We start from the raw sequence: 21,943 nt of genomic DNA on the forward strand, positions 1-21,943 counted from the left end.
AGCCCTGATTTGGGCTCCGAGCCTCCAGAGCTGTGAGAAAAAGTCTGCAAAGCCAGCTGTGCGGTGCTCCTGCTACAGCAGCACGACATCACTGAGACCATCGGACACTGAGGAACCAAGACCTCCCCGTGTCAACCTGTGGACCGAAGTGTGGACCCACGGTGGTAGAGGGACCAGCTGAGGGGTCTGAAAGCAGCTGCCCAAAGGGGATGGGACAAGGGCGTAGAAAAGAGTGGACAGGAAACTGCTCAGTTTTTCACTGTCTCGCTGAATTACTTGAATGTTAAACCATGTACGTTGTCATCAAACATAAAAAATGTTGAACAAGGTGACCGAGGTAGAGAAAACCTGATATGGGGGCATGTCAGGAGTTAGAAATGGCAAGGGATGATCCAGGGCTTCTCAGGCCACTGGCAGGTCCCAGGGGTTGGTCACTCCATCACGATCCTCGTGCTGAACGTCCAACACCACCCAGGAGCCAGGTGGCATGAGTGCAGAGGGCAGCTTTGCAGGGGGAGACCACATTCCTCCAACTAGGCAGGGTCCAAGGGCTCGCTGCACAGCCATGTAGGCCCTGCCAATGGGCCAGCTGGAGCATGTTCTATGGAACACTCACGCAGATGTCAACCCCGTTTCTGGGGCAGGTGTGTAGGGAACGCAGGTTCGAGAGGGCGGAGTTGACACCAATGCAGCTACAGAGCTCACCTTCCCTATGGAAGGTCCCCCCGCCTCCTCTGCCCATCCAATCAGTCTTTCCTTCATTCATAAGCTCTTTGCACATTTGTTTCTATATACCGTGTACCTAGGCCTTCTGCTTTGAAGAACACAGCCTCCTTTCCTGCACAAGCCCCTCCCTTCTCCACCTGCTGTTTCTAAGCTGATTCCGCCACCATCACCAAGCCCTTCCTCTGGGCACCCACCTGCTGGATGTTCACAAGTCAGCCCACGTGGGTCACAAAGGGCAGTGGGGTGGTGATCGTCCTGATAAGCCCTGCCTGTGAGCCTGGGATGTGGTGCCCACCACTCCAGCCTGGACGTGGGCTCCCAGGGCCCTGAGTGCCTGGACAGTGGCCGGGCTACAGGGAGCACTTACTCCGGGACATGTGGACGGTGGCGAGCCGGCGGTACAGGGCCTTCTGCCGGGGGTCTGGGTGGAAGCCACTCTTGGTGAAGTAGACGTGGATGTAGATGGAGCCGTTCTGCTGGACGCTCTGCAAGAGACGAGTGGGCCGGATGGGACAAGGGAATAGTGAGGCCGCTCGTGACAGCCCCTCAATTCTCCGCCATTTATGGAGTGCTGAGGGCGGGCAGGGTAGCTCAGTGGAGGAGAACAAAACACTGGCATCACACAGGACTTGACACACACCCTCCCAGAGGCACCTAAGAGCTGTGTGACCTCAGGCGTCCCCATCTGAGCCTCAGTGCCCCACCTGGAGAAAGCAGGTAATGACAGTGGTGACCTCAGAGCACCACTGAGAAGGGATCTGGCATGGGGTCTGGCACAGAATGAGAGCTCAGTAAACGTTGCGACCTTAACTCATCAAATAAGATGAGGATCAACACAGAGCCTAATTACATGCAGACCGAGGCATGTGAAATATTAACCCCCCGTCCAATGAGCTCTGGTGGCGTAGAGGGTAAGGCACTTGACTGCTAACCAGAAGGTCAGCAGCTCAAACCCACCAGCTGCTCTGCGGAAGGAAGCCCGGGTGATCTACCTCTGTAAAGATTTACACCCTCGGAAACCCAATGGGGAGCCCAACAGGGGTCGCTGAGTTGGAAACAACTCCATGGCACTGAGTTTGGTTTTTGTTCTTTAATCCAATGAGGTAGTAGCCCTGGTGGTGATATGGTTAAAGTACTCGGCGGCAACCAAAAGGTCTGCAGTTCAAATACACCAGCTGCTCCACAGGGCAGAAATGAGGCAGTCAGCTTCCGTAAAGATTTAAGGTGTTGGAAATGCTATGGGGCAGTTGTACTCTGTCCTCTAGGGGTGCTGTGAGTCAGAATCAACTTGATGGCTGTGGGTATGGTTTGGTTTTTAGGACGGAGATGGGGCAGCAGTGGTTCATGGGAGAATTCTTTTTCTTTTTTTTTGAAGCTTGACTGTTTTATTTTTTATTTTTTTTATTAGGATTTGGGTGAAGATTTACAGAGTAAATTCACTTTTCATACAGCAGTTCACATATACTTTGTCTCATGTCATTGACCAAAATTTACAATGCAGCAGCTCCCCTCCCACTTCCTCCCCATAGTTACCTCCTCCCAGTGTCCATCCCTTCATACTCTTCTGCACCCTGAGCTATCTCCCTGTGCATAAGCAGCCCTTCCTTCTCCATGGGAGAATTCTTGCCTTCCATGCTAGAGATCCGGGTTCTATTCCCGGCCAGCACACCTCACCCACGGCCACCAGCCGTCTGTCGGTAGAGGCCTATGTGTGCTGTGACTCTGAGCAGGTTTCAGAGATGCTTCCAGACTGAGAGACGAGGAGGAAAGGCCTGGTGACCTACTTCTAAAAATCAGCCCACGTAAACCTCAGGGACCGTAACAGTCTGATCCACAGCGGGTCATGGGGATGGTGTGGGACTGGGCTGCGTTTCGTTCTGCTGTGCCTGGGCTCACCAGTAGTCAGGCGTTGACTTGACAGCAGCTAAGGGTAGGACAGACTGTCCTCTGGCCCAAGAGGCTTAGTGGACCATGTGACACTCAGCCTATATGACCATGAGACCAGAAGATGGTGCCCGGCTATCACCATCAACCACTCAGAAAGGGATCAGTGCAGGAGATCCTGGATAGAGTAGGAAAACAATGTGGAACAAAACTCAAAATCATAAAAAAAGACCAGGCTTATTGGTCTAATAAAAGCTGGTGAGACCCCTGAGACGATGGTCCCCAGTGACCCATCAGGTCGAAACTGAAGGTGCTGTGGCTTCCAGCCAAACAACAGCCAGGCATATGGGTGAACATTTTCATCAGGCAGATACACTCCTTAGAGCAATGAACCATGGGAGTCAGAAGAGCAGTGTATGTACAGAGAGACAGCTCAGGGCGCAGGAGTGCACGGGAAAGGACACAGGGAAGTAACTAGAGGGAGGAAGTGGGAAGAAAGCTGTTAACTGTGGGGAATTGCAGTCAATGTCACGAAACAAAATGTGTATGAACCGCTGTATGGGAAACGAATTTGCTCTGTAAACTTTTACCTAAATCATAATGAAAACTAAAAAAAAAAAAAAAACCCAGACTGCCCCCACCCATGAGAACGAGTGAGAGGTTGGCTGTCTTGGGCACAGGCCTGCACAGCCCCGCGAGACGTGAGACGTCCCTCTCCCTTGTTCATCAGTTTACCGGTCACCAATTCTGCACTGGTCCCACGCCGGGCAGTGCTGGGGACACAGCAGGGGCCCAGACAGCCCTGCCCTGCTCTCACAGAGCTCAGTATAGCAGGGGGCACAGACCCATCACCAGAGAGTGACGTCCCAGAGTGGGCAGGGCTGGGGTGGGGCACCAAGGAGGCCATGGGGGCTCAGAGCAGGCCCCTGACCTGGTGTGGATCAGGGAGGGCTTCCTGGAGGAGCCAGTGGAGCTGAAACTTCAAGAGAAATAAGAGCTGGACAGGTGGAGAGGATTTCGAGCAGTAAAACCAAACCAAACTAACTGCCACCAAGTCGACACCACCTCACAGTGACCCTCTAGGTACAAAGGAGCAGAGAGCAGAGAACACAAAAACCCGACTCCCCTCGGCCTCTAGGCACCCGGCCCAGCAGAGGCAGGACTCAGCCATCAAGGGGGAGCCCCCATCTGCACCCCGCCTGCCTGCACAAGGTCCTGCCCGGCAGGCAGGGGCTGCCTCTAGAGGGGCCGGGGCTGACCAGGCATTCCGTGATCCAGCGTTCTGGGACGGTGGCAGCCAAGCCCTCTGGCCACAGATCTGAAGCAGCCTGCAAACCCCGAAGTCCCGCTCCGAGCTCCCCCTCACAGGCCTGAGTCTGGCTCTGCCAGCGCAGAGCTCAGGGGCGGTGGGGGAGTGGCCTTTCTTCATCCTCCTGGGCCCGAAACCTAAGCACTCTCCCATGTAGAGTGTCCTCCACAAGCTGAAACTGTCAACTGCTGGAGCTCACAGCAGCCCTACCCCACCCTGTCACGTGGTCCCATTTTCCAGATGAAGGGTAAAGCTCATTGTCTATACTGCCATACGGACCATGGAGGAGCCAGGATTTGAACCCGGGGCTGCTAGAATCCAGAGCCAGGCAGCCTGGGTACAAATCACTCACCAGTTGTGTGACCTAGAGTAAGCCACTTAACCTCTCTGTGCCTTTGTTTCCTCATCAGTCAATCGGTCAAGTGGGAATCCTAACAGCTCCCACATCACAGGGTCGCTGGATGGAGTCCACGCCTTGGCTTAGCACCCTGCATACAGTAAGTGCTCAATCCATATTCATAGGACTTGAAACACAGCTGCCTAACAAAGTGGTGCTGACTGAATGCCAACAAGGACAATGGCTAGCCTCTCACTGGTTTAAACCTTGGAAGAAGTGGGGAGAATCCTAGGTCAATTCCAACCCCACCCATGTTTTCCAGGTGGGGCGGCCAAGGCTCAGAGACCTCAACGGCCTGCTGGTGGTCACGTCATGTGTAAGCCAAGGGCACGGCTGTGCCTGGAGGAAAGGCCATCAGTGGGACTCAGGCCGCCTTCGGGCAGGAAATCAGGAGGCGTCCCCACCTGCGGGATGTCGAGCTCAGCAAAGTGCTCGTAGCAGCCGTCTGAGTTCTCGCCACTTGTCCAGTCGCCGTACACGAGGTCCTGCTGCTCCCAGAAGAGGGCCGACGTGGCGTTGAAGTCTGTAAAGTGCTCGTGCTCCGAGATGTACACGTGCAGGTTCTGGTGGGGGGACAGGAGACAGAGCTCAGGACACCAGAGAGCCTCTGGAGGCCGACAGGTCGAGAGCAGATGAAGAGCGCTGGCCGGCGCGCCAACATGGACAGTGTGCTCCGCGGGCGGGCAGGGGCTGGCGGGGAGAAGACCAGCGGCGGGTGGTTTCCATTTCCTCCTTTCTCCTCCCACCACGTGTGTCCTAGTCTGAGCCTAGGAAGTCTGTGAAAAAACACCAGAAACCAAACGCACTGCCGTCAAGTCGAATCCGACTCACAGCAACCCCTCCTTGGGTTTCCGAGGCAGTTATCTCTAGAGAAACTGATTGCCTAGTCTTCCTTCTGAGGAGTGGCCGGTGGGTTTGAACCGCCAGCCTTCTGGTGAGCAGTCAGATAAATGCCTTAGGCACCATGCCACCAGAGCTCCCAGGGAAGTCCGTGAGCAGAGCACAGCTAGGGAACAGCCCTCTGCATCACTGGGCGTCGAAAGGAGCAGGACGTCCCTGAAGCACCTTCTCTCTTCTTGGCCTCTCAGGTCACCGCGCTGCAGGATTAGGGATGAAGCAGTCAAGAGCCACAACCGTGTCAGCCGGTGACTTGGGACACAGGAGAGGTGGGAGGCATGGCCCAGGAGGGGCTGTCCTCCCTTCTCAGGCTCCCACGGCCTCTGTTCAGAGGGCTGACGGCCCACTGATAGAGAACAGCCGAGCAGCGGCCACCTGCAGACCAGGACTCCCCAGGGTGCTGGGGAACACACGCTCCCGTGCAGGGAACCGCGGGGGCGGGAACCGCTGTATAGTGGGGCTGCAGAGAGGCTGTGGAGGCTCCCAGGCTGCACAAACCGCCTTCTCCCTCATGCTGCCCCCCTCCATCAGTCTCCCCTCCCCTCCTCGCCCCTCTCCCTCCATTCCCTTCCTTTCCTTCCTGCCACCTCTCACGCTTCCTTTGCAACTTTTAAAGCCCAAACATACTTTGAAATAAAACGTCTGAGGATCTGTTAATGTGGTTTTCAAACAGTTGAACGAAACCAAACCTCCGACAGCCCCCTTCCCACAAGGGACCACCACAGCGCCGGAAGAGTGTGCTTCCTCCTTGTGGGGGTAGCTGGGGGACACAGGTTTCTTCTGCCTTGATGGACCCCGAGGGTCTCAGTCCCAGCTTGTGTTCCTGGATGTGGCAGCAGCCAGGGGCCTCATCTGATCCCACGGCCCGTATCCCTACCCCACCCCCACCAGTGCCGTGCCTGGCCTCCCGCCCACGGTTACCATTAAAGTGTCTTTGGGGAACAGGTTGCGGCTGGCGACGCGTGGGGCTCCTCCGGGGCCCGCCTGGTCCTGAGGGGCCGGCCCTCGGCGGAACCAGCTGCTGATGGCCCAGATGATGAAGATCCTGAGGAGGGAAGTGGCAGGTGGTGAGTCCCGATGTCCCCATCCTCCACAGGGCACCTGTGCTCTCTGACTCGGCACCCACGTGGAGGAGGGGCCCTGAGAAGGCAGCTGCAGGCGTGCAGGGAAGCCTAGCTGCACCCCCACTTTTCAGGGAGAGAGACTGAGTCACACACCCCAGGGAGTGAGTCAAAGACCACGTCCTGGGAGGGACCCCAAATACCAACATTTGCCCGGTGTGGGGGCCTGGCGCTGCCCCGGACTCCTTGCAGAGCTCCATTTGAGTCCTCCAGGAGTTACAGGCCTTAACCCTTGAACCCCAGACCCAACATGCCAGCGCCTGGGACCCCACAGTGAGAGAATCCCCACAATCTGGAGCCCCAGCATGTCCGAGGCACCAAACCCAAGAAAGAACCATTTCAGAACTTTCAGGTCAACCTAGGAACCGGAGAAGCAGATGCCAAGTAATGGGTTAGTTCCTATCTCACTTGCAGTGGGCTAGGTTATTCAGACCAGCTCTCCTGCTGAAAACAACCAGAAAAGCCCCAACGGTCACCAATGACTTTCAAACAAATGAGAGAATGTTAGGGAGCAGGGAAACTAGATGAATGGAAACAGAACAACCAGAGTGGGAGCCATGAGCACGTTCACGCGCTGTGAGAAACCTAACCAGTGCCACTGAACAGCACAGAAACTGTTGAATAGGAACCTACACTCTGCGTAAACCTTCACGGAAAACACAGTAAAGTATTTTTTAAAAAAAGAATGTATCTTCTCCAAAAGCAAAAAGACAGAAACCACCCAAATGTCCATCACCGTGGTCCTTCCACACGATGGAGTACTATTCAGCCATAAAGGGCAATAAAGTCCTGACACATGCTAGGACATGGCTGAGCCTTGAAAACATGACACCGAGTGAGAGAAGTCAGACATCAGAGGGCAGATATTGTATGAACCCACTAATAGGAAATATCTAGAACAGACAAAACGTGTAGGGACAGAAGAGGCTAAGAGGTGATCAGGGGCTGGGAACAGAGGGGAGTGGGACGTTACTGTTTCACGGGCATAGAGTCTCTGAGGAGATGAAAAAGTGCAGGAATAAAAAGTGATGCTATGGTTGGCAGCACTGTGAATGTCATTTATGTCACTGAATTGTGAACACTTAAAAATGGTTAAGATGTCCCCAAGACTATGGCCCCTAGTTACCATTCAGGTCTGGACTTGAATTCACTCCCGTGGCTTCCCACCAAATAACAGACAGGCACAGATGGTGAATATCTATATCAGGTAGATACACTCCTTAGAACGTGGGAGAACAGAAGGGCAGTGTTTGCACAAGGAGACAGCTTGGGGCGCAGGAATACACAGGCAAGAAGGACACAGGGAAGAGGTAACTATGGGGAGGAGGTGGGAAGAGAGCCGTTACACTGTGGGGATTGCAGTCGATGTCCTTTAACACAGCGTTTATGAACTGCTGTACAGAAAATGAATTTGCTCTGTATACTTTCACCCAGATCACAATAAAAACTGGGAAGAAAAATAAAAGCTATGAGACAGCTTAGAGGGCAGAAAAGCACAGGAAAGAAGGACACAGGGAAGAGGTGACCACAGGGAGGAGGTGGGAAGAGAGCTGTTACACTGTGGGGACTGGAATCAATGTTATAAAACAAAATGTGGAGCAACTGTTGAACAGAAAACAAATCTGCTCTGTAAAGTTTCACCCAAATCACAATAAATACATTAATTTTTCAAAAAATGGTTCAAATGGAAAAACAAAAAGGTGAAGGTGGCAAATCCACAATTAAAAAACATATAAAACATATCTTCTGTGTCTGGATACAGTAAGAACATGTATCACTTAGGAATTCTCGTGTGTGTTCTCTGACATGCATTTTTAATGGCACTCACAGGTAAATACATATATTCTTAAAAGCACTGAAGAATGGACAGACTGAAGATGTATTAGGCAAAACGGAAGGGAAAACAAACTCCAAAAAGTAAAGGGCATCCACTAAAAACTTTCACAAGTGAGAGAAACACCAGCCCACAACCCGTAACTGGTACCCCAAGACCCGTTCTACTGGAAGCTAAGACCCCAACAGGAAACCAGACGTGGACCAGTTCTCCCCAGGAGAACTCCCCAGGCACGTGGCCAGAGTGATACAGGGATCGTAAGCCGTGGACCTGGTGTGAGGAGACCCCCTTCTGCTAATGCCCCCAGGCAGCCAGCAAATGCAAGAGCAGATATTGTGTGATCTCGCTCACAGGACAAATCTAGAACGGACAAATGCATAGAGGCAAGAGGTTATGGGGCTGGCTGGGAACGGGAAGGAAGGAGTCTCTTCCAGCGAGGTATGAAATTATTCCCACGATAAGGGTTCAAAGGTAAAGACCTACACACAGTCCAAGGTCATGACCTACACACAGTCCAAGGTCATGCAGGCACACAAGGAAACAGACAGTATAAGAGAGAACCATTACAGAAACCCGGCACCAGGAACCAAATGACAGAAGCTCAGAACGATGGGGTTCTGCTGTTTCGGAATTTGTTATCAAGTCCTCGGAATCTGTATCAAGAGAGTTTCAGAAGCATCCTTATCCAGAGTAACAGAAAAAGAGCAACAGAAACATGATCTGAGTGAAAACCAACCTTTTAGAATAACTTCCTCAATGCCCAATAGCACTGAATAAACCTAGCATTAGTCTTAGAACTGTAGTTACTGGAAGGTATTTCCAAGATGTACTGTGAACAGAGAAAAGCAAGGTGTGGGGCAACGGAGAACGTGACGCCATGTTGTGTAATAAATGATGTCTAAAAAAGTGCACAATAAACACACACAGTTTGCACGTCTCCTTATGAAAACACAGAAAAGTATGAAATGCTGAACATCAGACTTTACAATGGTTTCCTCTGATTCAGGGCAGCAGGGGAAGGAGCAGACATGAGGAGAAGCAAACACCACCAAATAAAAACACGCGGCACTGAGATGCACGCACTGAGACACGCGGCACTGAGACACACGCACGATAAAACACACGCAGGAACCGACACGTCAAAGGCCCACAGGCCGCCAAAGGCTCACAGGCCCACACAGTGACGGGGTCACCTTTCAGGGATTCTTGTCCTCTTTACCCTTCTCTTGTTTGATTTTTTTTTTTTTCCCAATGACAATACAAAATCCCCAAACAAAGCTGAGGCAGACAGCTACCTGTTTCCTAAAAGCATCTTCCTCTTCCCCTTCCTTAAGAACACTCCTGACCTCCTGACTTTCAGCTGGACCCCGTGGCCACCCAGAATACAGACTACAGTTCCAGTCTCCCTTTTATACTGGGAGGGAACACAGGGTGAAGTTCTGGTGAATAAGATGTTTTAAAAAAAAAGAAGTGTTACATGGGGCTTTGGGGAAGTGTCCTTAAAGAGAAGAAATGTCCCTTCTTGATTTCTTCCTCCTCCTGCTGCCTGGATGTGACGGCTGGATCTCCAGCAGCCACCTCAGGCCATGAGGACAAGGGACACCATCTAGATGTTGGAATAAGACTGCAGACTCCTGGTGTGCCAACGCCCACACTGGTACAGGAGAGAGAAATAAGCTTGTGTCGTGTTCATTCATGTCTTTCAGATACATACCACTGTGTAATTAACAAATGACCCAATTACTTATTAATTACAGAGATGAAAGGCAATACAGCACCGGCTGAGCAGTAGCTCAGAGCCCAGCCTCTAAACAATACCCAGATCTGAAGTCCAGCTCTGCCGCTTACTGTGTGACGTTGAGCAAGACTCTTAACCTCTCTGGGCCTCTGTTGCCTTATCTGTTACAACAGGGATAATAACAGCACCTACTTCACAGGGTTGTTGATAAACATCAAATATACTGATAGATGTAAAGTTCAAACGTGTAAAGATCAAAGCCTGAAAGATACAGTATGTTCCAAGTATTAGCTATTACTGTTAGTTTTTTCTTCCTAGGAAAAAGACATTCAAAAAACTGTGGAGTGGAAAAATACTAGGAGGGAGTTCTCGTGTGGGGGAGCGCCACCGTGCTGGGCCCTGGAACACAGGATCGGCGCGGGGACCTGCCCCGGCCTGCAGAAACCACGGGGCCCCGCACCTAGGGGCTCAGGGGCCAAGGCCCAGCTGAGCCCCTGCTGCTTCCCCAGGAACTCCCTGCTGTGCATGGCTGGGCAAGGCCTGGAACCGGTGCTCTCTGGGGACCCCTCCACCTCCAAGACAGGTTCTCATTTTAGTAACTAAGTTGAGGAAGAGTCTGGGAGCAGGGACACCCACAAGCAGCTCTGTCTCTGGCTTAGTGTGTGGCCTGGGGGGAGGGGGTGTCCCACGTCCCCTGGGCTTCTGGCTGCCTGCGTGGGAGGCAAGGGGGCAAGACCAGACTTCTGGAAGGTTCTCGATCCCCTCTATCTCCTGAATACTGCCTGTGCGTAGCCACCGGCCCACAGTTCCGTGTACCACTCACAGACCCTCCTGGCCACTCGTGCGGCCCAGGGTCAGGCAGCCCTGCTCCAGGATGTGGGGCCTGCAGGGGACCAGACCTCCCTAATGCTTTCCAACTCATCTGGGTAAGCAAACTAAACAGGTATTAAATACCACACACATCCATCCTAAATGCGTATTCCACATTCCCATGGTGGAGAAACTGAAAACTTCTGTGAAAAGATACATTATGAAAACTCTCCCTTCCACCCCACCCGCTCAGCTGCCTGGTTCTCACCCCGCTCCCCACCGCCGGGAACTGTGCTGCTGTTCAGCGACCCCGCTCCAGGCAACCCCACGTGTGCAGGGCAGAGCTGCGCCAGGCGCTTTCCAAGGCTGAGGTCTTTCAGAAGCCGATCACCCGGTCTCTCCTCCAAGGCACCTCTGGTGGGTTCCAACTGCCAGCCTGTCAGCCATCAGCTGAGCCTGGAACTGCTCGGGCCACCCAGGTAACTACCAGTGTTAATTCCTTGAGGATGTGCTCAAAGCCACGGACAGCACCTGGCCCGTGAAAAAGCCTATTCTCCCCTACTCTGCTTGAAGCTTCTTCGTGGAGCTCAAGGGGCCCTGAATACAAACCCCGAGTCCCGTCTTAAGGACGCCATGTGAGACGGTCTCTGAGCACCCACCCAATGTGGTGTTTGGTGCTATCCGAGTCAAAGAACGGGGCAGGGGTGGGTCGGTCACTGAACTCTTGCCTCCCACACAGGAGACCCAAGTTCGAGTCCCAGCCAGTGCACCTCACGTGCAGCCTCCATCCGTCCGTCAGTGGAAACCTGTATGATGCTATGATGCTGAACAGGTTCCAGCAGAGCGTCCCAATTGAGAGAGACGAGGAAGAAAGGCCTGGCAATCTACTGAAAATCAGCCTGTGCCAACCCTACACCTCACAAGAGTCACCCCGGAGCCAGTGATGGAGGCGGTGCAGGACCAGGCCAGCGTGTCATTCTGTTGTGCTTGGGGTGGCTGACTCAAAGGCAGCTAACACCAACAGCTCTAAGGCAGGAAATGAGCTGGCATTTGCGGCTGTATTAAAAACATCTGTCTTAAGCAGGGCTTCGGACAGCTTCAGTCACAGCTGATGAAGCAAAACAGGAACAAACTCAATGTTTAAAAATCTGGGTGATCAGGAACGCTAACCAGAACAGGAAAAATCATGGGTCAAAGCCGTGGGATGGGAGACTTAGACGAGGCCTCGTGAGCCCTTTCAGGAGCCTGATGTGGGAGGCTAGACCAGTGCCAGGGCTGTGGGGAGTGACACTCATTCAAAGTGGCAGTCGGCAGTCATCTTTGAGCCGGGCACCACTGTTTGGACTCAGTCACTCAAGAGACTTGGTTGCTATGCAACGTGCACACTGCCCTTGTTTTCTGGAGTGAGATTAAGTTTTTAGCAGGGCTTCAACACATCATTTTTCTGTTCAGTTAGCATTCTGGTTCACCAACATTTTAAAAATTTGGGTCCATTCTGGTGTCATTTTGTTGGCCATGACTGAACCGGGCTGAACCGGCTCAAACCCCCCATCTTGAGAAAGCTCTCTCATGTAGTAATATGGAAAAGTTTCTGAGATTTATCATTAAAGGAAAAAATCAAAGTACAGGGCAGTGTGTAAAATACACTACCTCTTACGGAAAAAGAAAGGAGAGATAAAAGTAAGCTTTATCATAGCTGTTTGGAGCATGAATTAAAGGAATTGAAACAGAAGAAACTTCTGAGTCATAATTCAAACACAGCGGCACAGAGGAAGGGCGGGCCAGGGGCTCCGTGGTTGCAGCAGCTTGGGGTAAACAAAGTCAGGAATGACTCCCAGGGCTGGGCACAGTGGGTGGTTTCTTCCCTGCTCAGCTTCTCAAGTGTCCTGTATGACTCTCTCGGCAGAGACAAGGTTCTGTTCCACGCCAGGATGGGATCAGTGACTATGGAAGTGTCCACGGGCAATTTTTTCAGTTATTTCTCTCTAGGAGACATGCTCTGTGGTTTTTCACACTGAACAGTAAAAGCTACCTATGAAAACAACCACGTGCCAGGTCCTGTGCTCACTGCTGACTCAAATGGCTGCGAGTTCTTTCAACGGTCCTGTGAGCTGATGGTCAGGAGTCCCGGGTGGAAACTGAGGCAGGGGAGGGGCTCAGGGGTGGCGGGGGTGGGACTTCACTCTTACATCCTGCACGCTACTTCTCCAAATATTATTAACTGACTCCCTGCTCTGGACAGGGAGGTGACTTCCAATCTTTCTCCATCTTGAACAATTCTACCTGTGACCATCTTTCCATAATCCCATTCAGGACCAATGACAGGTAGGTCCCCAAAGGCCACCACCAAGCTCTCCTTCCTCATTTGTCCTCTGCTGGGCAGTTACTAGTAAGATCTTTTGGAAGAGATGGGTTGTTGACCCTCAACAATTTTCCTCTTCTTCCTCAGTAACAGAACCCCTGCTTCTCAGCAGGAGCTCAGGGTCCCAGAAAAAAGCCCATTTTCCAGATTTTCTGGCAGCTGATGTGGCTGGGTGGGGACACTCTGGCTGAGCGGATGAGAGTTTTCAACAACTCCACTGGGTACTTCCTTACAGCTGATGGGAGGTGCTCACGAGCTGACCGCCTGACTACAGGGCCTGGTGTTTTGCAGAGATACCTCTCCAAAACGAAGAAAGTGTCTGCTGCAGACCGACTCACGTGCCCTGACAGGATGGGATGCAGCCCTAATCCCTGGTACCCAGGAAAGTGACCCTGTTGGGGAAAAAGGTCTTTGCAAACACTGTCAGAGTTCAGTGGGTCCTAAGCCAACGAGTGGTGTCCTTATGAAAATGGACCTGCAGCAGTGGAGGGATTCGGTTACGAGCCAAGGCAGACCAAGGCCCACTGGCCGTCACCAGAGGCCAAGGGAAATGCATGGAACAGACCCCACAGACCCTCAGGAGGCATCAACATGGTTGACACCCTGACCTCAGAATCCCAGCCTCAGAGCTGTGAGAGAATAAATGTCTGTTCTTGTAAGTCCCCTGCTTTGTGGTACTTTGGACACACATGGACACACACAGGGGCCCAGCTCAGGGAAGGGGACCGTCACCAAGTCTCAGCAGGCAGGACAGAGCCTCTGCCCCACAGCTGCGTCTCCCGGACTTCAGAGGCGGGGCTCTGAGAGGGTGGCTCTCACCCCAGCGCCCAGGAACGGGTGTCTGAATGGGTATGTGAAGGATCGCCACCGAGACCGTGACACAGTCACCTGAAGGGGACTTTAACTTTTGTCCTCCTGCTTCTCTTACGTGAATGGTTTTTAAGGACCAAGACAAGAGCCCTGCCTGCTCACCTGAACAACACGCCCTTGATGACCTGCCAGGCGTTGGGTGCTGGCTGGGGTGGCGGGTTCTGGGGCTGGGTCTCCGCTGGCGGGTCCCTCCCGATGCTGCCATTGCTGGTCACCTGCGGGGACAGAGGTCGGGTGAGGAGGGCCCTGTGACAACGGGCTGTCTTAGGCTGCCCCACGAGCACGGGCCCAGCAGAGCGGAGCTAGAGCAGGCGCCAGGTCAGCGATGGGAGAATGAAGAAATCAAAGTACCCAGAAGGAGAGGTGGGCCTGCTGCTTTCCAGATCAAAGCCCTCCCCAAGCACCTCCTCTGGGGATACAGGGTGACCAGGACAGCCTCAGCCCTGCCTTCCTGGGGCTCACAGTGCACCGAGGGGCAGCCCTGGCCCCACACAGCAACAATCCAGATCAGGCAAGGCTGGGATCAAGGAGCCAGAGGTGCACCCGGTCTAGCTTGGGGGTCAGGGAGGGCTTCCTAGAAGAGGGGGCATCAGAGCTGAGAGCTAAAATACAACAAGCCGGCTCGTGAGAGGCAGGAGCAAGGGAAGCAGAGTGCTCCCACAGAGGGAGTGACTAGTGCAGAAACAAGGGTGGGACACAGGTGTCAGACAGTTCTCAGGACTGTCCACTGTCCCCTGGGGCCGTTGCCCGGGATGCAGGGAGGGCTCTGGGACGACGCAGAAGGGGTCACGTGACAGGTGCCAAATTCTGTAGGCTTGGGTTTACCCAGAAGGCCCTTCCCTGGGCAAACAGTTGCTGGGGTCTCCTTGGTGCCAGGCCGCAGGGGCTTCTGGTCCAGGAGGTGAGGCGTTCAGAGAACCCAGCCAGAGTGTGGGCCCCCCGCATGCAACAGCCCACTCACTAACACGGCCGCTGGCAGCTGAGCTGGAGGCTCAGGGAGCTCAGGTCACCGTTCTAGGTGTCCCAGGAAGCCCGAGGGCTGCAGGCTGAGCGGGACGGGAAGCCGACGGGGCTGCCCACCACAGGAAGGATGGGGGACCCAGGGAATCTCTGGACCTCAGGCCTGGACCTCTGGCCGAGACGAGGAATTTCCTCCCGCCTCTCTCCTCACCCACTGCTGCCTTCCTCCTCCTCCTCCCAGCAGCCTCCACCCCCACCTGTAAGCCGCCAGGGCGGCAGCAACACCCAGGGCCCAGCACAGGTCCGGAAGGCCCTCAAGAAAGGGTGGCTCGCTGCTCGCCAACAGGCCTGCCTCCCGGGCCACCCAAGCCCACCCTTCTGAGGGTTCCCGCCACCCCCGCCCCGATCCCACCCCTCTGAGCACCTCTCCCACCCAACGGAGAACACCCCGGAGTGGACACAGGCCCCGGGGCCAGTGTCGGAGGGCTGAGGTCAGCGCCTGTCCCCATGACAGGAGCTCCCCCCGCCATTCGTTCCCTAAGGTGTGGGACAACACTGTGGCCGCCAGCCTGCAAGGGACAATCAGAACGCAGATCACGGCACTGTCCCCCTACTGTGACGAACGTGACAAGTGTCACTGAACAACCTGTGTGGAGACTGTTGAACAGCTACACAGCTGTGTGAACCTTCACTGAAAACACAATAAAATGTTCTTTTATAAAAAAGGCTACGGCCTGGCCTATAGTTCCTGTGGAGGGTGTGTCACTACCTCTCAGCCCTGAATCCACTTTGGAATGAAACTTTTCCTTCGTGTGTTGAGCACCTACTGTGTGCCAGGCCCAAGGGCAGTGGGACGTGCCCTGAACACACAGCTCTGGGCCCCACCCTCCCAGAGCACCAGATCTAATGCGAAACCCACACAGAGGCGTAAACAGGATAATTAAAAACGGAAAATGAGAGAAGTGTCCCAAAGACAACAAGCTGGGGGGTGACAGCCACCGGGGTGGGGGACAGGGATGGGGACCCACTCTGGGTTGGGTGGTCAGGGAGGCCATCCTGAGGAGCTGCCTTTGAGGTTGGGGTGAGAGCCTCAGGTAAGACCCTCGGGCAGGGGTAGATGCAGCCATGCAGGGAGGAGAGAGAGAGGGTGTTCTGGCTGGGAGAAGGGATGATGTGGGAACAGGGGGCAGCCAGGGGACAGAGGCCAGACAGGAGCAGGGCACCCTTGTCCAGGGTTGGCCTCCCTCCTGCTGGGGCTGGAGGCCAAGGAAGGGATTCCAGCAGCCAGAGCTGATTCACAACGGACCTAAAAACTCTCAGGTCAGGAAACGGCGGCTTGAGGCCAGGCCGGGATTTGAACCTGGATCTGGCTGACTCCCAGGTCCCTCTTTCCCACAGTGGTGGCAGATTTGCCTGAGAATCCGCCCAGGAAATGCAAATTAAAACCACAAGGAGTTCCTCCACTGTCGTTTGTCACAATGGAGGAACACTGCCATGCCTTCTGTTCTGATTGTCCCTTGCAGGATGGCGGCCACAGTGTTGTCCCACACCCTAGGGAACGAATGGCAGGGGTGAGCTCTTGTCATAGGGACAGGAGGTGACAAGGGAAATGCAAATTAAAACCACTCCACACCCACCAAACCCACTGCAGTCAAGTCCATTCTGAGTCACAGTGACCCTACAGCACAGAGTAGAACTGCCCCAGAGGGTTTCCAAAGCTGTAATTCTCACAGGAACCGACTGCCACATCTTTCTCCCGCAGAGACAGCTGGTATTACAGCTGACCTTTCAGTTAGCAGCCGAGAGCTTAAGCACTGCACCACCAGGGCTCCTTTCACGCTCACTGTTCTTGTAAGGAGCTCTGGTGGCATGGTGTTTAAGGTATTTGACTGCTAACCAGAAGGTTGGTGGTTCAAACCCACCAGCCACTCCACAGAAGGAAGACTAAGCAGTCTACTTCCATAAAGGTTCACCACCTCGGAAGCCCAATGGGGGTCACTATGAGTCGGAATAGACTCAATGGCAGTGAGTTGAGTGAATTCTTGTTAGGTGCCATCAAGTCAGCTCCAACTCACAGCGACCCTACGTACAACAGAACAAAACACAGCCCAGGCCTGCGCCAGCCTCACAGTCTTGGCTAGGTTTTGCTGCTCTTCACAAGGATTTCAGTGGCCACTTCTTCAGCTGTGGATGCCCCATCCTTCTTCCCGGTCTGTCTCAGTCTGGAAGCTCCACTGAAACGTGCCTGCCACAGGTGACCCTGCTGGTGTTTGAAATACTGGTGGCATCACAGCAACACACAAGCCACCGCAGTACGACACACTGACAGACGAACGGTGGTTCACACCCACCAGGCGGACCACAATCAACAGACAGACAACCGCATCAGTCCATTACTGTAAAAAGTCAAGGCAAGGTTTATATATGGAAGGAAACTTTCTTTGTTGGTTACCAGGGGTGGGAGGGGAGGAGAGGAAACACTGCAAAAATAAAAACAAATAAATAAAATAAAAAAGGCAGACGACAAGTATCGGTAGGGATGTGGGGCAGCTGGGACACCCATATGCTGTGGATGAGAACGTTAAAGTCGCAGTTCCTTCAGATGTTAAATATGCACTTGCCATCCAAACCAGAAGGAGCTCTGGTGGTGCAGTGGTTAAAGCATTTGGCTGCTAACCAAAAGGTCGGCAGTTCAAACCCACCAGCCACTCTGCAGGAGAAAGACGGGAGGAGGCAGCTGGCTTCTGTAAAGATTTACAGCCTTCAAAACCCTAAGGGGCAGCTCTACTCTGCCCTGTAGGGTCGCTATGCATCCGAGTCACCCAAAGCAGCAATTCCACTCCTAGGTATCTACCCAGGAAAACCAAACTACCCGTCCACACAAAAGCCGGCACATGGATGTTCACGGCAGCACTACTCACCACAGCCCGCAGGCATGACTGAAGGCCGGATGTCCTTCAGTGAATGGAGGAAGAGCCTGCTGTGACTCACCAGTGGAATACCAAACCAGCCCCACTGCCATGGAGGACAACATACAACTGCCCCACAGGACTTCCCAGGCTGCATCTTTACAGAAGCAGACTGCCTCATCTCTCTCCCACGGAGGGGCTGGTTGGCTCGAACTGCTGACCTATCAATTGGCAGATGAGCGCTTTAACCACTGTGCCACCAGGGCTCTCACTAACGAAAAGGAGCCACTGCTTACACTAAACTTTTACCCAAGGCAAAGCTATAGAGACAGAAAGCACATCGGTGGGGGTTTGCGGAAGGACTGACTGCCCAAGGGACCATGCAGACTTTCTGAAGGAAAGGACCGTGGTGATGGCTGTACCATCCCCAGGTGCACAGCTCAGCCCTGACGAAAGGCCACCGAGCCAGATACCTACAACGGGGAACGTGGAGGCTGGGGCTCCTGCTTCCCTCGGAGTGAGGCAAAGTCCACGCCACAGCTCCCGGGGCTCCCTCCTGGCCTCTCTCCCTCACCCCTCCGCTCCGGCAGCCTGGCCTCCTCGCTGTGCCTTCGCCCTGCCAGGCACATCCCACCCCAGGATCTTTGCACTTGCTGTGCCCTCTACCAAGGAGCTCTGGTGGTGCAGTCAGTGAGGCATTTGGCTGCTAACCAGAAGGCTGGCGGTTCAAATCCACCAGCCACTCCTTGGAAGGAAGGTTGGGCAATGTACTTCAGTAGAGATACCGCCTTGGAAACCCAAGGAGGGGTTGCTGTGAGTTGGATCTGACTTGACGGCAGTGGGTTTGTTTTGTTTTGTTTTTAACCTGGCCCACTCTCCCCCACATGTCTGCACAGCTCCTCCCTCATCTCCCACACCTCTTTGTTCCAATGTCACCTCTTCAGGGAGGCTTTCCCAGACCAGTCTGTTCAAATCAACTCTCCTCCCACTGCCCTCACTTCCTAACCCCACTGCACTTATGCTCATCAACTTTTCTCATTTATACTGTTTCTCCCAGCCACTCGCACCTTCAACTACAACATGAGCCCCAAGGGTGCAGCTGGTTCACAGCTGTGTCCCCAGCACGAGCCCAGGACCTGGCCTGGTGTGAAGGCTCAAGCCACAGGACCCAAGGAACGAGTGGCCAAGCTGGGGACTTGGCTCTGAGCTCCTGGCTGGCAGAAGCACAGGCTACCTGGGTCAAGGTACTGGGGCAAGGTCCCACTCACATTAAGCTGGGTCCCACGGGTGGGGGACCCAGCGGGGACTAAGACATAGCTCCTGTTCTGGGACTCCCATGTGCAATTTCACAGACAGACCCCAGGACCAATGGCCGTGACGCCCAGCAAGCTGCTGTGCCCATGAGGCCTAGGCTGGAGGAAGCCAGACCGCCCAGCACCTCCTCACAGACTGCTGGGAATTCCACCTGAGCCCAGCCTTTGCTTCATGATCCGTTCTTCCCACTCACTGCATATCTGCTTGGGGCCTGGCCCTGGGCTAGGGACACAGTGGTGACCACACAGCCCCAGTCCTGATCGCCTGGGGCTCGCAGTGCAGGAGACAGACCTGTCCCCATACAGTGACGACCCAGAATGAGCAGAGATGGGATGGGGGAGCCCAGAGAACCCAGCCTACGGCGTCCATAAGGGCTTCCGGTGTGGGGAGGACTAGGAGGGGGCATCTGAGGTAAGCAGGGCTAGTAAGGGTTAACCAGGTAGCGAGAAGAAGCGCATGCTATGAGGGAAGAACAGAGCTTGCTCTTAGAACTCAGAGAGGCTCTGGGGGTTCTGACTGGGCTATTCTGCCCACCAGGGGACATGGGGCAATGTCTGGAGACATTTTTGGTTGTCACAACTGGGGAGGGAGCTGCTACTGACACCTAGTGTGTAAAGCCTAGGGATGTCACAAAACTTCCTGCACAGCACAGGCCAACCCCTACAATGGGAGTTATCCACCACAAAACATCGCCAGTGCTGGGGCTGGGAAGTCCTGGTCTACACTAAAGAAGGGAGTCCCACCATGCAAGGTCTGGGACGCCAAGCTCAAGAATTTGCACTTGACCCTGAAGGCAAACGGTAAAATGGGACAGGTGGAGATTTGCGTGTGTCTGGAACCTGAAGACAATCCGTCCAGCCTGAGCCTCAGTCTCTCTGACCGACCCTCATCCAAAACGCAACAGAAACTTAAAGGGGGCAAAGCTTCCTTTCAGTGAGACTAGGAAGCCCCTGAAGACAGGGAGCAAGTCTTCATTCCAACATTAACTCAACAGACATCTCCTGAGGCCACCCCAGGGCCAGGCCCCGACAGGGAGCCCAGAGGAGTCCCATTCTGTGGTCCTCCCCAGGAGAGGTGACCCTTTGCTCCCTCCGCTGGGCTCCCTGAGTCCCTGGCATGGACTTTGGCCACCACCCTCATCACTCAGGATTACATCACAAAACCTGTGAGAGCCGGAATTCGGCGGGACTGCTTTGCTTTATCCGGGTCTCGCGAGTTTTCCCCTCTGACAGCGCAACTTACCGCTCGTCTCTCCCTATTTCTAATTTGCAAAAAATCTTTACATTTTCCTTCTCTGACAGGTTTCCGCCTTAATGCGGCTTTTGCAGGTTTTACTCTAACTTCTTGTCCTCACATTCGCCTCCTCTCCCATTCCCCTGATGGCAGGGGCACGGTTAGAACATCTTTGGGGCCTATCACAGGGGTCTGTCTGTCCCTTTCATTCACCGCTGGAGAAATGAAGGTCCAAAGAGGCAAAGGAAATCAGCCTGAGGTTACCGTTCCCTTCTCCTCTCCCAACACACACACACACACACACATCCTCTCCCCAGTGCTGCCACCCACATGTCAGTGACAACCCAGTGGGCGGGTCTCCAGCACCTTGCTGTCACATCTTCATCAATTCCCCAAATGCCTGCTGATGGCTGTCTGATTAGTTAAGGAGACAATGGGTGCAAAGTCACCAGCATCTACATTAATTCCTCCCTAGGACCAGTTTCATACCCAAAGCTCACCCATCCCAGCCCTGACCACTGTGGACTATCAATGCCTGGTAACTTTCACATGGAATGGATCCCCAACCCAACCTGGGTGACCTCTGCTAAAACCCCTAAATCAAACTGTCCCCTGGATTCCCGTCTTTAAAATGGGTCTGTCGGCCTCCACGACACATGCCCTTAGCCATGATGATTAACTGGTTCCCTTGAGCTAGAAAACTCCCAATTAATCATTGCCCACACTTCAGGCGCTGCGAGCGAGACGGTGAACGCCAAACCACTCTAGGTACGGTCCTGGAGTCTGGAATCAAGAAGTCGAGAACCCTGAGTACCAGTCAGCCCTCTTTGGCGCCACTGTCTTCCCGGCTCGAGCAATAAACCTGGTGACCACCCCGCGCGAGCGTGCAAGGAACCCGGCGCGCAACAGGGCCCCTCTCCCAGCACTATCTGGCCTTCCCGGCCGACCGGCCCCGCCTGGGCCGGGTACTCAAGGTCCCTCTGGGCAAAGCGTCCCTAATGCACAGGATTCCTCGAAAAGGGGCAGGACACGCCCCGTGGGAGGCCCCCCGGGTGGGGATGAACTCCTCAGGCCCCTCTCGGCCTCCGTACCTGACCGGAGCCGCCTCCCCCGGCCGCCACCACGGCGCTGCCGGCCCCGTTCGCCTCCTGCGCCGCCGCCATCTTCCAGCTCCGGGTCCCCGCCCCCGCCGCCAGGCCCGCCCCGTCCCCAACGGCGGCAGCGCGATCGCGCGAGATTTCACGTTTGGACCGGCCCGCCGAGCCACCGTATCCCGCAAGAGCGCCTCAGCCACGCCTCCGGGGAGAGCCGCTTCCGGCTCTGAAAAGCCCAACGCGGCCACCATACTTCCCCTCCCAAGACGCCTTAGTCCATTCGTTTTCACCTAATAGACACACTTCATGCTCCAAACTCCGAGGACATTGTCGGGCACCATACGCGCTTCCCACAGCCTCCAGTGTTTCGGTCCCTTCGAATAAACCAGCCTCTTCGAGTAATATCAGCCTTTCAGGCCATCCTGCTCGCTTCGTCTTGCCGACTCTTGGAGTCCTTGCAATTCCATGTTTCTTGTGCTTTTCTG

General features: G+C 54.2%; 1 protein-coding gene across 1 annotated transcript in view; it reads right to left on the reverse strand.

The window, feature by feature from the left end:
• CLPTM1 (CLPTM1 regulator of GABA type A receptor forward trafficking) overlaps positions 1-21,527 on the reverse strand; it is a 40,672-nt gene extending 19,145 nt beyond the window's left edge. The window contains exons 1-5 of the mRNA XM_007943080.2: positions 21,456-21,527; positions 14,051-14,163; positions 6,135-6,258; positions 4,721-4,879; positions 1,094-1,211 (exon numbers count right to left, since the gene is read on the reverse strand). Coding sequence (XP_007941271.1) covers positions 1,094-1,211; positions 4,721-4,879; positions 6,135-6,258; positions 14,051-14,163; positions 21,456-21,527 — 586 coding nt within the window. The remainder of the gene's footprint in view (positions 1-1,093; positions 1,212-4,720; positions 4,880-6,134; positions 6,259-14,050; positions 14,164-21,455) is intronic.
• Between the last annotated feature and the right edge of the window lie 416 nt (positions 21,528-21,943).

Source organism: Orycteropus afer, unplaced genomic scaffold (assembly GCF_000298275.1).
Source record: "Orycteropus afer afer isolate SDZICR_OR568_19922 unplaced genomic scaffold, OryAfe1.0 scaffold00099, whole genome shotgun sequence".
NCBI classification, from domain to species: domain Eukaryota; kingdom Metazoa; phylum Chordata; class Mammalia; order Tubulidentata; family Orycteropodidae; genus Orycteropus; species Orycteropus afer.